Source organism: Nansenia antarctica (assembly GCF_963989245.1).
Source record: "Nansenia antarctica genome assembly, chromosome: 15".
Classification (NCBI taxonomy): Eukaryota; Metazoa; Chordata; class Actinopteri; order Argentiniformes; family Microstomatidae; genus Nansenia; species Nansenia antarctica.
Window position 1 is genome coordinate 20,681,060 of NC_137685.1, and position 14,749 is coordinate 20,695,808.

The 14,749-nt window shown below is 42.8% G+C and overlaps 1 protein-coding gene across 1 annotated transcript; it reads right to left on the minus strand.

The window, feature by feature from the left end:
* Positions 1 to 1,463: 1,463 nt before the first annotated feature.
* LOC308171231 (neuronal acetylcholine receptor subunit alpha-4-like) lies at positions 1,464 to 6,848 on the minus strand (the record flags this gene model as incomplete). Its single annotated transcript, XM_080546074.1, has 8 exons — positions 6,720 to 6,848; positions 5,402 to 5,446; positions 5,154 to 5,263; positions 4,340 to 4,556; positions 3,433 to 4,022; positions 2,891 to 3,068; positions 2,606 to 2,692; positions 1,464 to 1,589 (listed from the first exon to the last, which is right to left on the minus strand). Exons 2-8 carry the CDS (start codon positions 5,429 to 5,431, stop codon positions 1,464 to 1,466), a joined length of 1,338 nt encoding a protein of 445 aa, XP_080402200.1. The 5' UTR covers positions 5,432 to 5,446; positions 6,720 to 6,848.
* Between the last annotated feature and the right edge of the window lie 7,901 nt (positions 6,849 to 14,749).

Genomic DNA, 14,749 nt, shown 5'->3' on the forward strand with positions numbered 1-14,749 from the left:
TCATAGAATCCACTATGAATTCTATATTGTATCACAGGGTGCTTGAGGAAAATGTGAGACCATGCAAAATTGAAGCTAAAGCAGATGTGGACCATGCAACATGACAATGACCCAAAACATTCCAGTAAATCCACCAACGAACGGCTCAAAAGAAAGAAATGGGGAGTTCTGGAAAGGCCAAGTGAAAACCCGGATCTGAATCCTATTGAGATGCTGTGGGGTGATTTGAAACGGGCTGTGCATGCAAGACAAGACACCCCTCAAACACCACACATCTTGAATAACGCTGCATGGAGGAATGGGAAAAACTGTGTCAGAGATTTAATTGAGGTTATTTCAGCCAAAAAGTGCAATACCCAGCTATGAGGGCAAGTTAGTTTTCATAGTTTTTTTTTTTAACACATTCACTTACTTTCAGAATGTCCTTTTTGGCCATTTATTTGTTATTTATTATATCTCATGGACCTCAATATATCCTGTGTATCAACAGCCAGTCCAGGTGTGTCCCAATGATCTAAAGCAGCAGCGTCCTCCTCTCTCTATCTACATGTCCTTTATGCTAACTGACCTGGAAAGAATTAGGCACCTTTAAATCATTTAGAAATCACCTAAAACAGTGGATGATCAACACACACATCTGTCAACATTGAAATGTCCTGTCCTATACCTGTATGTCATGTGTACCGCCTGTCTGTGTACCGCCTAACATGTCTTACCTGTACAGTCTGTGTTGCTTGTTTTTAGTCTGCTTATCGTGCGTATATGTTGCTTGCTCTTTTAACCCCCTATGTTATGCCCTTAAGCTAAATGCTTGTCCTGTCTACTTTTTTGTGCCTAGGTCTACCTATATTTTATCTTTTAAATGTACTTTTTTCCTCCAGGGAGCCGTATAAGACATCATGGCATAGGGACTGCGGATGAAAACTAGCTTTCGGGCTAACTCTGGTGTATTTACAATTTATTTTTGTTTTATTAATATGCACTGTCCCTTGAATAAATAAATGAATCTGAATCTGAAACACAGGACAGAAGAAGACAAGAGGGAGGACGACTTTCAGCTGATGGTTTCATCTGTTCAGGTCTATAATGTCAGTGCAGAAGAACAGTAGGAGACAAAGAGATACGTAAAGGCAGCACTCGAGTTGAGGGGGGATGAGGGGGGATGGCATCCCCCCCTGAAATAAAAACAGTCAAAATCATCCCCCTTCTAAAACTGCCCTCCCCCCTTTCTATCCCTTATGTCATTTTATCAATGAACGTGGCATTACTGCTATTTCAACATTTAGTTTTGCGCATATTGAGTAAAATACTGTGGGCGAGGGAGGGGGCACGCACACATGCAATGACATTTTTACCAAGTCACTGACACTGTGGGGATGCTAAAATTGTCCCCATATGATAAAATCCACCATCCCCCCTGATTGTCTTTTCCAACTTGAGTCCTGAGTAAAGGAATGGAGCTTCTAGATCATTCCAGCCAGCCAAGGAGGCAGGAAGAGGCCGACGGTCCCCAGGATGCACACCAAGATGAACACACAGAGGAAGATGCGGTCGATCACCATGGCGACATACTTCCACTCCTGCTTGACCTGGAAGGCAATGGACACAACAATACATCCGTGTCTCAGTCCAGTCAGAGAATAAGACAAGACAATGTTGATTATTAGTTCTGTTATTATGATCATAATGTTTCCTATTATGTGAACCGGTTTTAACTCTGTTGTAGTGTGTTGTTGTGTAGTGGTCATGTGACCTTGAAAAAGGTAGCCACATCATGAACTCACTGGCATCATTTATGGTATTTGTGTGTGTGTGTGTGTGTGTGTGTGTGTGTGTGTGTGTGTGTGTGAGTGTGTGAGTGTGTGTGTGTGTGTGTGTGACATAGATGGTCAATCATTAAATACACATTTCATACAGACAGTAAAAATTATTGGGCTCTATATTATTTTCAGCCGGCATATAACGGAAGCAGGACGCAGGTGTATTGTTTAGTTTGCGTCGGCAAGTAACAGGTGAAATTACCACAGTGCTAGGCTAGGGGGCGCTGTCTCGCATGCACTCAGGTGGGCTGAATAGCGGTCAGGTGCACTGAACAATTCTGGCCTTAAAATTAAAAGCACTAATATTACAGACACGCCCCCCCACTAACACCAGCTCCCACGTTCGCACTAGAACTTGTTTTTTTTACGTAGAACAGCACAGAACCCATAAGGTTGTGAAATAATTGATTTCTCTTCCAAAGCATGTAGTGCTTCCAAAACATTACACCATACTGTATTCTTATTCAGTCACTCATCCACCTAATGTAAAAAGGGTAGGCGCATTAATATAGTTTTTTGTTTGGTACTTTTGAGTTTTCTGTTAAGAAAATTTTGTTTATAAAAGTTGCAATGTTTTGATTATGTACTCATGGGGAAAAACCATACATGTAAAAAGGGTAGGCGCAATAAGCCATGGCTTCAGCCTACACCTTTTTGGTCCTGGTGTTACGCATTGTGACTGTGTAAATTTGTTATGTTTTTAATGTTTTTAATGTTTAATATCTGTATTATGAATTGACCAAAATAAACATTCTCAATCAATGAATCAATCAATCAAAACCTACAGAGAAGTCCATGTCCTCGGCTCGGAGGTGGTCAGCGATGTACTGCACCCCCTCCACAGCCTTCCACAGGCTTTTACCATTCAAGCTCTGCGATGAAATACAATGAAAATAGAATAGAATAGAATAGAATGAGCATTTTCGATGTTTGGGGGGACAAGCTGATATTTGTCTTCTGCCTTTGCTGACCCTCCAACACATACGCACACACACTCATACACACACACACACACACACACACACACACACACACAGCACAGGGGTCCTGAACCAGCATCCATGCGTTACCTTGGAGGCCTCCTCGTGCAGGCTGCAGTACTGGATGCTGCGAGAGCGACCGCGGACAGAGCTCTGGGGCCTCTCTCTCTCTCTTTCTCCCAGGCCATACTGCACACTGAGGGAACGGAGCTTCGGCCTGGCCTGGCAGTGGTGGTGGTGGTGGTGGTGGTGGTGGTGGTGCTTCTCCCTGGGCCGATGGAGGTGGAGGGGAGGAGGAGGAGGAGGAGGAGGAGGCGGTGTGGAGCAGCCTGGCCGGGTGGAAGAGAAGGAGGAGGAGGAGGAGGAGTGGGGTGGTGGTGGGGGTTCCTCCCGGAGGATGGTGTACTGGCTGTGGCTGGAGGAGAGTGACCCGCCCAGACCCAGAGGCTTCTGCTGCTGCGGTAGCCCCCCCACCAGGGGGGCCTCCGTCTCCGTGCGCCGACCCAGGGAGAGAGAGGACGAACGGGCCAAGCTGTCCTGGGGGGCAGCCTGAGGGGAGGTGGCGGAGGAGGAGGTGGAGGGGGAGAAGTAGGGCTCGTCCCCGGCCCCGTCCCCGGGCCCAGAACACACACCACCGCCCCAGACGCCGTCCCGTCCCCCGCCGCCGCCGCGTCGGGACCCTGGTGCGCATCATCTCCATGAGCTTCCCGCCGTTGACCTCTTTGACCACGGCCGGAGGAGGACGCCGTATGCACAGGACGCCGGGCACAACGTCCAGGAAGACGGTGCGCACCCAGCGCGGCATGGTGTGCGTGCGCGGCGAGCGGTGGTGCACGTTGAGCACGAAGATGGTGATGATGATGGAGAGGGTGACGAAGATCATGGTGAAGAGGAGGTACTCGCCGATCAGCGGGATGACCAGCGAGGTGGAGGGGATGATCTCGGTGATGAGGAGGAGGAAGACGGTCAGGGAGAGGAGGACGGAGATGCACAGGGTGATCTTCTCCCCGCAGTCGGAGGGCATGTAGAAGACCAGGACGGTCAGGCAGGAGATGAGGAGGCAGGGGACGATGAGGTTGATGGTGTAGAAGAGAGGGAGCCTCCGGATGAGGAAGGAGTAGGTGATGTCAGAGTAGACCTCGTGGCAACACTCGTACTTTTTGATGTTGTAGTTGGCCACGGCTCTGACGAGCACCCACTCTCCGCTCTCCCAGTAGTTCATCTGCAGGTCCGGAAAGAGGGCGGGGAGAGGGAGAGAGAGGAAGGGAGGGAGGGAAAGAGAGAGAGAGAGAACAAAAGAGAAAGAAAGCAAGAGAGAGAGAGATGAGAAATGAGAAAGGCATTCCGTTCATATTTACCCATAACAGACGATGTGTCCTCAACGTCACAGCCTGGTGTAGGCCCACTCACCTGGTCCACAGTGCTGGTCACTCACCTGGTCCACGATGCAGGCCCACTCACCTGGAACATGTTGCCTGGCCACTCACCTGGTCCACAGTGCAGGCCCACTCTCCTGGTACACATTGACTGGCCACTCACCTGGTCCACATTGCTGGCCATGCTGACCAGGTCGATCTTGGCTCTGTCGTAGGTCCACGAGCCGAACTTCATGGTGCAGTTCTGCTGGTCGAATCGGAAGAAGGTGACGTCGATGCTGCAGGAGGACTTGTAGATAGCCGGGGGGACCCACTTGATCCAGCCGTCATGGAAGAGGTGGGCCTTGGTCAGGTGGGTGACAGTGAAGTCACCGTCGGCACTGAAGAGGAGAGAGAGGGGAGGAGCCAAACGAATCACACATTGTGACGTTAGAATTATAAGGTTCTATCTCCATTTTTGTCAAAATTGAGTTTTTTTACATTATCTGATCCATTAGGTGTTTATTAATGCCTGTGTGGTGTTATTTTTAAAATGTTGACATTTTTGAGTTAGTAATTCATAAAATACAAAGGTACCATCTCACAGAACATAATGGAATGTAAAAATGTTGACGCTCAATATCTCTGAACTACCCTAAACGGAGATAGAACCTTATAATTCTAAGCTCACGACATGTACTGTACATTCAAGCTACAAGCACGATTCGATTGGAGTGAGATTGTATGCAGATGGAGAGGTAGAGTATCTTAACTCCATGGTTAGTATGTGGATGGAATGTATATGTACAGCATTCTGTATTTAGGGTATTTGGATGGAGTTTATGTCTATTAGGGGAGGCTGGTTGAGGCATCAGCTACCTCCACCAGCCTTCACTGATAAGTATATACTATCATGTATTTGAGGGTGGTGGGTAGACTGGAAGTCGGGGGCTATAGTGGATCAATAATGACACTTTGGGGTGAAAACCTAAACGTACTTGTTGTACAGAACGATGTCTGGTCTCCAGATGAGCTGTGAGGGGATCCTCATGGACGTGATGTTTTCATATTCTCTAGGGTTCCACCTCAGTTTGTAGTCGTACCACTCCTGAAAGAGCAGAACCAACAGTAACAGTATGGCAACAAACAGACCCCTCGACACCAAATCGCTGCCCAAAAACTGCTAACCCTAACCCTAACCCTATTGTCGACAGTATCCATAATGATTCGATGGAGAGATACTCACTTGTTTCACCCAGACATTTGTGGTCATCATTTGATTTTTCTCGTCCTTGGAGAAAAAGAACAATGAGACAGAGTTCGTGACGTTAGAATTACAAGGTTCTATCTCCATTTTTGTCCAAATTTAGTTTTTTACATAATCTGATCCATTAGGTGTTTATTAATGCCTGTGTGGTGTTATTTTTAAAATGTTGACATTTTTGAGTTAGTAATTCATAAAATACAAAGGTTCCATCTCACAAAACATAATGGAATGTAAAAACTTTGACGCTCATTATCTCTGAACTACCGTAAACGGAGATAGAACCTTATAATTCTAAGCTCACGAGTTGGCTGTTGGAAGGGGATATGTACTGTATGATCACGGTCTTAAATGACTGATAAAGTGCAAATTCATGGTACCCCTCGAAAAGAAAGGTCACATGTTTCAACTGTCATACTGTCCTATTAGCACCACACCAATTCATTATAGTAAGGGAACGTAGGATCCCTGAAGCAGGGGAGGCTGGTGGAGGTAGAAGTCGGAGGACGGGCTCATTGGAATGCATGGAACGGATTCAGGAACAGTATCAACACATGTTTCATGCATTACACTGAGCACGTCCACCGATTTCTACCTCCACCAGTCTCCCCCTGTCTTAAAGTCATCTGTATCTCTAGTATGATGATCATGCATCATATCACATATCAATAAAAATAAAAATAAATAATAATAATAATATATATATATATATAACCGCAAACGGCAATGGGGCGTGTTCCTACAGATATGCCCCCATAACCATAAATGGGGTGAGATTGACAGACAGGGGGGTAGACCACTCACCTAATATGGGCCAAGTTGAACACATGATATACTAAGCTATGATATTACGAAGTACCCTAGGACCACGGGCCTGGAAGGTACCACCTAATTATAGCCTGATATACATAGGCTACTATGCTATGATGATAATATACACTAAGTGTGAATACGAAAATGCATTGTGGATTAACCTTCCCCAGTTATTGACCCTGTTGTATAGTTTATGTCAAGCATTTCATTACTTATAATGCGGTTACACTATATTCTGCCAGCCTAGCATAGTATGCCACCCCCATCTGACTGAATCAGATAAAGTGTGAGACAGAAAACATAGCTAGCTAATTGCGACCTGCGACCTCTGTCCTAGCATAGATTACTTTTTCTTGTGATGACTGATAGACGTTTCACTTACTTAGACAAATATATTTGTTGTAAGTTGCTTTGAATAAAGGTGTCTGTCAAAAAAGTGTAAATGTCAATATCACAGGAGTGAAATCAAAGGGTCATTGTCCCTCACCACGTCGATGAGCTGAGCGATGGACAGGCCGAAGCGTACGCTGACCACGTCAGTGGTGTTAGCCACGGGCCGCGCTAGCTTGTTGTAGCGGCTGAAGAGAGTGTTCAGCAGCCTGTCCTCCGCCTGAGCCCTGGCCCCGGGGTGGGAACACTCTGGAGGAGGGGAGGGGGGGGGGAGGAGGGGAGGGGGGAGAGGGGAGAGAGGGTAGGAGGGGGAGTAGGGGGAGTAGGGGAGTAGGGGAGAGGTGGGAGAGGGGAGGAGAGCAGTAGGGGAGGGGGGAGAGGTGGAAGAGGGGAGGAGGGGAGAAGGGGGAGTGGGGGGGGGGAGAGGGGAGGAGGGGAGGAGGGTAGAAGGATGTTGTTTAGGATGAGTAGGATAATGATGAGAATTAGGGGGTGAAACAAAGGGGAGGAAGAGAGACAGAGAGACAGAGAGACAGAGAGACAGAGAGACAGTCGGAAATGAGAGGAAGATGGAAGATGGAGGAGTGTGAAGAGGGGAAGGAGAAAGGAGTGATTTTAGAGGGAGGGGGAAGAGGGAGAGAAGGAAGAAAAAACAACATTATTTTACATACAATTACACATTCCACGTAAACATACATTATTCACTGTAAAGTGTATATGCACCTGCTTTGATTGTTTTACTAACAACACAGTACACGCTTCATGGTTCAATCCCATTTTATGTCCCCCATTGATCAACCTCCAACCATCCAATCTCCATCTGCTTCATATTCCTCTCTTACTAAAATATAATGCACAATACAATACAATACCAGCACAATGGAGCTCTTCATCTTTGGAGTTTGCATGCAGGGAGCATACACTACCTTCTCATCTATCCTTCTCTGGCCTTCAATGTAATCCCAGTGTTCTCTACTAGAGTCATCCCATAATGGTAATACCAAGATGCCTTTCCCGTCAGTAATATCTGTACATGAACTTGAATGACCTACAAAACGAAGTCATATAACCATAGCAGTGGAGGCTGGTGGAGGTGGACATCGGAGGATGGGGCTCATTGAAATGCATGGAACGGAATAGGGAATGGTTCCTTATTCCATCCCATACATTACATTGAGCCCGTCCTCCGACGTCTACCTCCACCAGCCTCCCTGACCCATACATTCAATTGCATGACGCAAGATGTGTGTTCTTTTGGCTACATCGTGTGGCTTATACATTTGATCATGTGTGTATCATGACTTGGTTGTTTGAAAAGATCTAAAAAAGTATATAATTGATGGTATAAGTTGGTTTCATTCACAACTGAGACTACCTCTTCCCACTAGAGGGCACTGTTACAACATAGAGTCCAACAGTTACTACTAACCTTATGTGTGCGTTCTGCAACGTAAGATTAGATCAGATTCAACTTTATTGTCATTGCATTGTACAGAGTACTGAGACAACGAAGTGTAGTTTGGCATCTAACCAGAAAGTGCAAATAGTGGCATAGTGCAAAAGACATGATATTATAGACAGTGCATGATATTACAGTAGGCTATACTAATAAATTAGTATAATATATACATGAGATGAATATCAATATGATATGTACAGCTGAACAAGGGAAATAGGTATTGAGGTATGTTACATGTCATGTAAGTTGTATAATTGGAGACCAATAATTATTACCATAATAAATACAGTATGTATAAACAAGCAGTATAGTAGGGTGTTAGGTACCAATTTTAAAGATTGCTTTTGCTGGTACAATTGATATACATTGTTCTAGAGCATACTCTCAGAAGCACAGAGCACTTTGTTTTATGAAGATAGGACATACGGTTGGTGAGATACAACCCATTTTGTGAACCGAGACAGGGTCAAAAAGGTCGCGCACCTAACAATGGACACCTGTCTTCCGGAATGGCACCAAATGGACCTTTTTATCACTATATTTTACATACTTTACTTCATAGCTTAAGATAGGTTGGTCACACTGTAATGACATTTTCAGGGATGATAGAAACTACTATGCATGACATTTAAAATAAGGCTGCCACGATTAGTCGACTAGTCACGACGACGTCGACTACCAAAATCGTCGCCGACATATTTGGTAATCGCCGTAGTCGCATGTTTTTTTGGAGCTGAAATAAGCTTTTTTTTTTTTTTTTTGCCTAGCACCAGGGGAGCCCCCCCTCCCAAATTTCGTTGCTTGCTACCTGTACTATATCAATGACAATAAAGACCATTCATTTCATTCGATAAGCATTCGTTTTTCTTCCCTGAAGCTGCCACTGGCTAGCGTCTCCCAGTGTCTTTGATGTACATGCGCAGTGTTGGTCATCCGGGGCACACGTGACTTCCCCGGAAAAACAAACAGAGAAATGTCTTCCTGTCCTCGTACCTCTAAAGTGTGGGAGCATTTCAACCACAACGTTGAAAAAAAGAATGTAAAATGTAAAATTTGCAAAGCTGAACTCGCTTATCATGGCAGCACGTCTATGATGCGCGAGCATCTAAAAAGGAAGCACGTTGTGGCAGATGACGAGGAAGACGATGGCTCGTCTCGGTAAGCTAGTTAGCTTGTTATTGGCTAACGATATCGTTACGTTAAAAGCCTTCTTACATTATTTTACGTTGTCATCAAAGCGATACTTATCAAATAGCTAAAAATGTTGTCTTAACGTTACAGTGCTAAGAAGGCGCGTTCTACTATGAGATGAGTGAAGCAAAGCAAAACTTTTGTACTCTGTACAAGTATTTATTTTTGTTTTTGTATTCTTTTGGTTACCTAGTGCCTAGCCTACCTCATTTTACTCAGCAGTTTGCACCCTCTACTACTCTTTACATTACATTACATGCAAGTGATGCCAGAAATAAATCTGCAAAGTTCATTAAAATATCTATTTTTGAGTGAACAATCATTTTAATTGTCTTTATTTTTAGTTAGCACATGCCTACAACAACAACTAACAACTTCAAGCTAAATTTAGAAGCTGATTTAGAAGATGATAGCTAAATAAGAGCGATTGAGTAATTGTGCGATAAGCTGTAATTTATGATCCGATTAGTCGACTAATCGTTAAAATAATCGGTGACTAGTCGACTATGAAAATAATCGTTTGTGGCAGCCCTAATTTAAAATAAATAAATATGAAAATAGTATGCTAATTAAATGAATAATATGCAAATGTACATGTTAATTTACGCAGATCTGTGGGAAAATCTTGATTAAAAACCGTTTTAACAGCTCCATATACCCCAATCACTTAAAATAAAGTGTTAACTTATTATAGTATACTATTATAGTATACGTAACATTGCTCCCTTTGTGTTGAACATGATTTTTAGTAATATGTGATTGTGATAATTGTGATTTAAAATCCATATTATGACAACTATTTCTATAATAGGCGAATCAGTATTGTGACCATGCTGAGTTATGAAAAGCCCATTTTCATGTAGGCTAACTATTTATTTATTTATTTAATAAACAATGAGTTATAATCAAAGATGATATGATCAAAGGACAGCTAACACTCAATAGGCTTAGCCCTTAGCTGTACTATAGACATTTTTTTATATTATGACTAAACCAATGTCAAATGAAAGAAATTAGATTCCAGACATTGTATCAAATCAAATCAAGTTTTATTTATATAGCTCATTTCTCACAAGATGTGACTCAATGCGCTTCACATACTGACAGAGCCACAAGCAGGCAAAGGTAAAAAATCTGTACACCAGCTGCTGCCGCGTTGCTCCACTGAAAGCCCGCTGCTGTTTCACGCTGCGGTGGCTGTCACCATAAAAGAAAACCCGGATCGCATCACGGATCTGGATCAACCACCAACAACCTGTATATATAGAAATTTAGCTCTTGCAGTTTCTAACGAGCTATGTTGTGAATACATATCTGTAAGAAATCCTGTCATAATATCGAAGTAAAATGGTTCTTACCTTGTATTTCAGTCAATATTCGTTGTCTGCTTTCACAACACACTTGTGGCGGTCGGGATGAGTCTTGCCAAGGAAAACTCACTTGACTCCAGTCCAGTTCTTATTACTGCAGTTTGCGAAATAAAGATATTTGGCCACACTAGGTTTTGCGGCGAGCATTAAAAAGTGAAATCTCACGAAACCGAGCGTTCTACGGGTCTGTCCCTGTAAACATGATCTCATAACTTATGATTATTAAAACGGACATTGACAAAATAATACAACACTTTAAAAAACACAAAGAGGTATATTTTTATGTTGAAATGTAACAATATATTGTCATAGAAATGCCACAAAAGTGCATTTGATATTGTAGTAGCATGTTATTTTTGTAGAATTATTCCTACCGTCCACATTCTGTCACGTGACCTAACACCCTAGTTATAGCCTCAATTTAAAATGGATGTATGTATGCAAGTATTCAGACCTTTTGCTATGACCCTCTTAAAATGAGCTAAAATTCTAAAAGGTCATCAACAAATTACTCAGTAAGTTGAATTCAGTCCATCTTAATGCAAGAACAATAGTCTGTGATTTTGGAATGCGTCTATCAATTTGAGAGTGATAACATTTCTCTATTTCTTCTCCATTTACAAAAGTGGTTGGAGGACTGCTTCGTTATTGTTTGAATCCCAGTTTGCCCCTTTTAATGTACTCAGATATGTTTCAATATGATGTGCCGATGCCATTTGTACCTTTGTTAATGTTGCTAATAGAACCGTATCTCCCTATAATGTGATAACCTACTGTATTGTACTGATATGATATAATGTGACAACTTACTGTACTGTACTGATATGATCATATGTGGCACAGAAAAACAGAACCGAAACAAACCTCGATGGCAAGTGACTGTTCATCAGCAAACTTGTCATTTCACAGCCTCACACCCGTCAAATACTGCATATCACCATGAGTGACGTTTTTAATAATAATAATAATAACAACGTGTATTTGTATAGCGCTTGAAATAGCTTTTCCTGCAAACGTTGTCAGCAAAATAAGTTTGTTTCGGCGTGCTAACATTGGGTTTTGGGGGGGCGGGCTGATCGATTAGCACGTTTGGTTTCATTGGCTGTCCCGAGGTAGATGGTTTGGTTTCATTGGATGTCCCGAGGTAGATGAGGTCTATCTATAAGTCGCGAATCTGCCAGTGCAATTTTCAAGATACAACTGCAAATATTTATTGTACAAGTTCTCAAATCGAATCTGCAAGTGCAAATGTTTATTTTACAAGTGCAACTTTCAAGATACAAGTGCATATATTTATTATACAAGTTCTCAAATCAAATATGCAAGTGCAACTTTCAAGATACAAGTGCAAATATTTATTTTACAAGTGCAAATCTCAAGATACAAGTGCACAAAACGAACCTACAACCTCACGATTAAAGTCCCATATCTAACTTCATATGTGAAGCTTTGAATTGAATAAATGTGCTTGTGTTACTAGGAACAACAACATTTTATTCATTTATTCATTTTTATTTAAAAATAACAACTTCCCCAGTCCCACAGTGCTGGGCTTCAGGCGGTTTCAATTTTTTTCTTTTTTAGAAATATGCAGGCTGTCCCTTTTCTGTTTCGAGTCTCGCGCCAAATCCGAGCCACTTCCCGAATCGGTCACGTGGACACTTCGCCTCTTACTATATACGTCATCAACATATGCCTCTTACCATATACGTCATCAACACGTGCCTCGATACGCGCATAGCGTCGACACGGAAGGACACATCACTATCGATCATAACAACTTCAACAACAAACAGGTAAGGAAACATGACCCGTATCTTTAAAGTAGGCAGCTGTTTCATTCACCTGAAATGTCCGTGATGCTCTAAGTTAGACCAATATGTGCTGCTGTTTGATCTGAAGAGATGAACCGTGGATCTGTCTGTATGGCTCTCTGGTGGGGCTGATAACAAACCAGTGCTTTCCCGCCCAGAAGCTGCGCGTTTGTTTACATGAAATACAATATAATTCTATAAACAAATAATATAATAGTTAGCTTGTTTACATGAATCTCTCAGAGTGGTGTTTTAGAAGAGTGGCTAGCTTGCTACTTGTGTTTAATAGTTAGCTTGTACTATCAGATCTCACGTTTTGAGAATAACATAATACTGACAATAATGACAACGGCTCATTTAAGAGCCACGAACAAAGCATGAATAAAGGCAAATCTCTCTGTGTGCGCGTATGTGTGCGTGTATGTGTGCGTGTGCGTGTGCGTGTGCGTGTGTGTGTGCGTGTGCGTGTGCGTGTGTGTGTGTGTGTGTGTGTGTGTGTGTGTGTGTGTGTGTGTGGTATTGGTGGTTGTTCGTTGGTGGGATCAAATCTGTCTGACTTTCTCAAACATTTTCTTCTGCCTGAGAGTCGCGAGATTGTGGCTGACTCCGTTTTTAGTCACAGACTGGATAAAGCAACAAGCCTTCATTGTCTTGACATGTAACTGAATCAGAAAAAAAAATCCATATATGCCTATATTTATACATATATATTATATTTATGTATTTTACTATTACTTGATGTGTGTGTTTTATCCTAGTAACAGTGAGTGTGTTCATGTCCTCCCTGTTGGTAGAGTTACTCCCAGGCTGGTAAGAATGACAGGTGGAGGGAGTAGAGAGTTAACCCTTTTATGTTAAGTGTCTGGTTAGGTGTTGTTTTTTGTTTGTTTGATTTTGAGAAATATGCTATTCACTGTAAATGCTTCCTTTGTTTCCACTGCACAGATTCACCTCACAGCCCAGCTACCATGTCCAAACTCAGGTCCACACAGTCCCCTGGTTCTGGCTGTGGTTCTCCAGCCCTGGAAAGCACACACGGCCGATGGATGGTGGCAGTGAAGCTGGAAGACTGCAGGAAAACACTCAAACTCAATGTGGCAATTAAAGAGGAGGAGGAGGAAGGAGAAGAGAAGAAATATGTGATGGTGAAAGAAGAGGAAGTAGAGGAGAGGCATGTGATGATAGAAGAGGAGGATGAAGAGGAGAAGGATGGTGAGGATGAGGATGATGAAGATGGTGAGTTCATGTTATGTATTTGGCGAAGGCCAGGTCAGATTAATGAGTAGATCAAAGGGGCTGGCAGATATTCAGCGGTGTAGGCATCAAACATTTATTATAACATATTATTAAAGCGTGCCTTTCGATCACCCGTCGCATCGCGTATGCTTTGATAATATCTTCACTCCACGGTCGTCTGGTCTGGCGCCTGCGCCGTCTGTTGTTCTTCCTGCACACAGGTAAAAATATCCAGGATCCAGCAGCGTCGCTGGGCTCGCACAAACAAACCCGGTGAATTTTTTACTTGCTCCGGGCAAGCATTATATAATCATAATTTAATTATTTAGTCATTTAAAGCAGGGGTCTTCAACCTTTTTCAACCCAAAGACCCTTTGGATGAGAGACAAACAGAACAGGGACCCCCACATGTAATATATATATAAGCCTATAATAACTTTTATATTTACTTCATTCACCTTTTATTTCACCCTATTAACCTATTTATATACTGGGTTATTAGCCTATATGTGTTTATGATTGATAAAACGTTCATGCATAATTATGATTGGTTATTATTATTATTATTATTATTATTGTTTTTGTTGTTCTTGATGAGGCTTATATTTTCTATTATTATTATTATTTTTCAACAATGAAACTTTTAGCTTCAGGAAGCAAGGTATGCCTACCTCCTGGGTGGAGGTTGTCAGGCAGAGCATCATGTCATCCTCAGGCTGCAGTCTGGAACTGTATTTGCTCTTCGGGTAGGTGAGGGAGGGGAATCCTCTTTCACAAAGATAAGTTGTTGCAAAAGGCAAGAGGCTCACCATGGCCTTTGCTGTCAGTTGGGGGGAAGTATTTCTGGCAATGGATCCAGAATTGGGTGAGAGGCTGTGACTCGTACACATTCTTGTGTGTACTGTCTGTGGTTAGGTCGATCAGCTGATCTTCCTCAGCGGCTGTCAGGTTTGAGCCGTCGGATGCATTGTCTTTGAATGATAACCGTATCCATGTCTTGTGCTTTCTCCAAGACTCAGTCTCAGAAAAGTACTTCTCAAATTGACTTTAGAGTGCC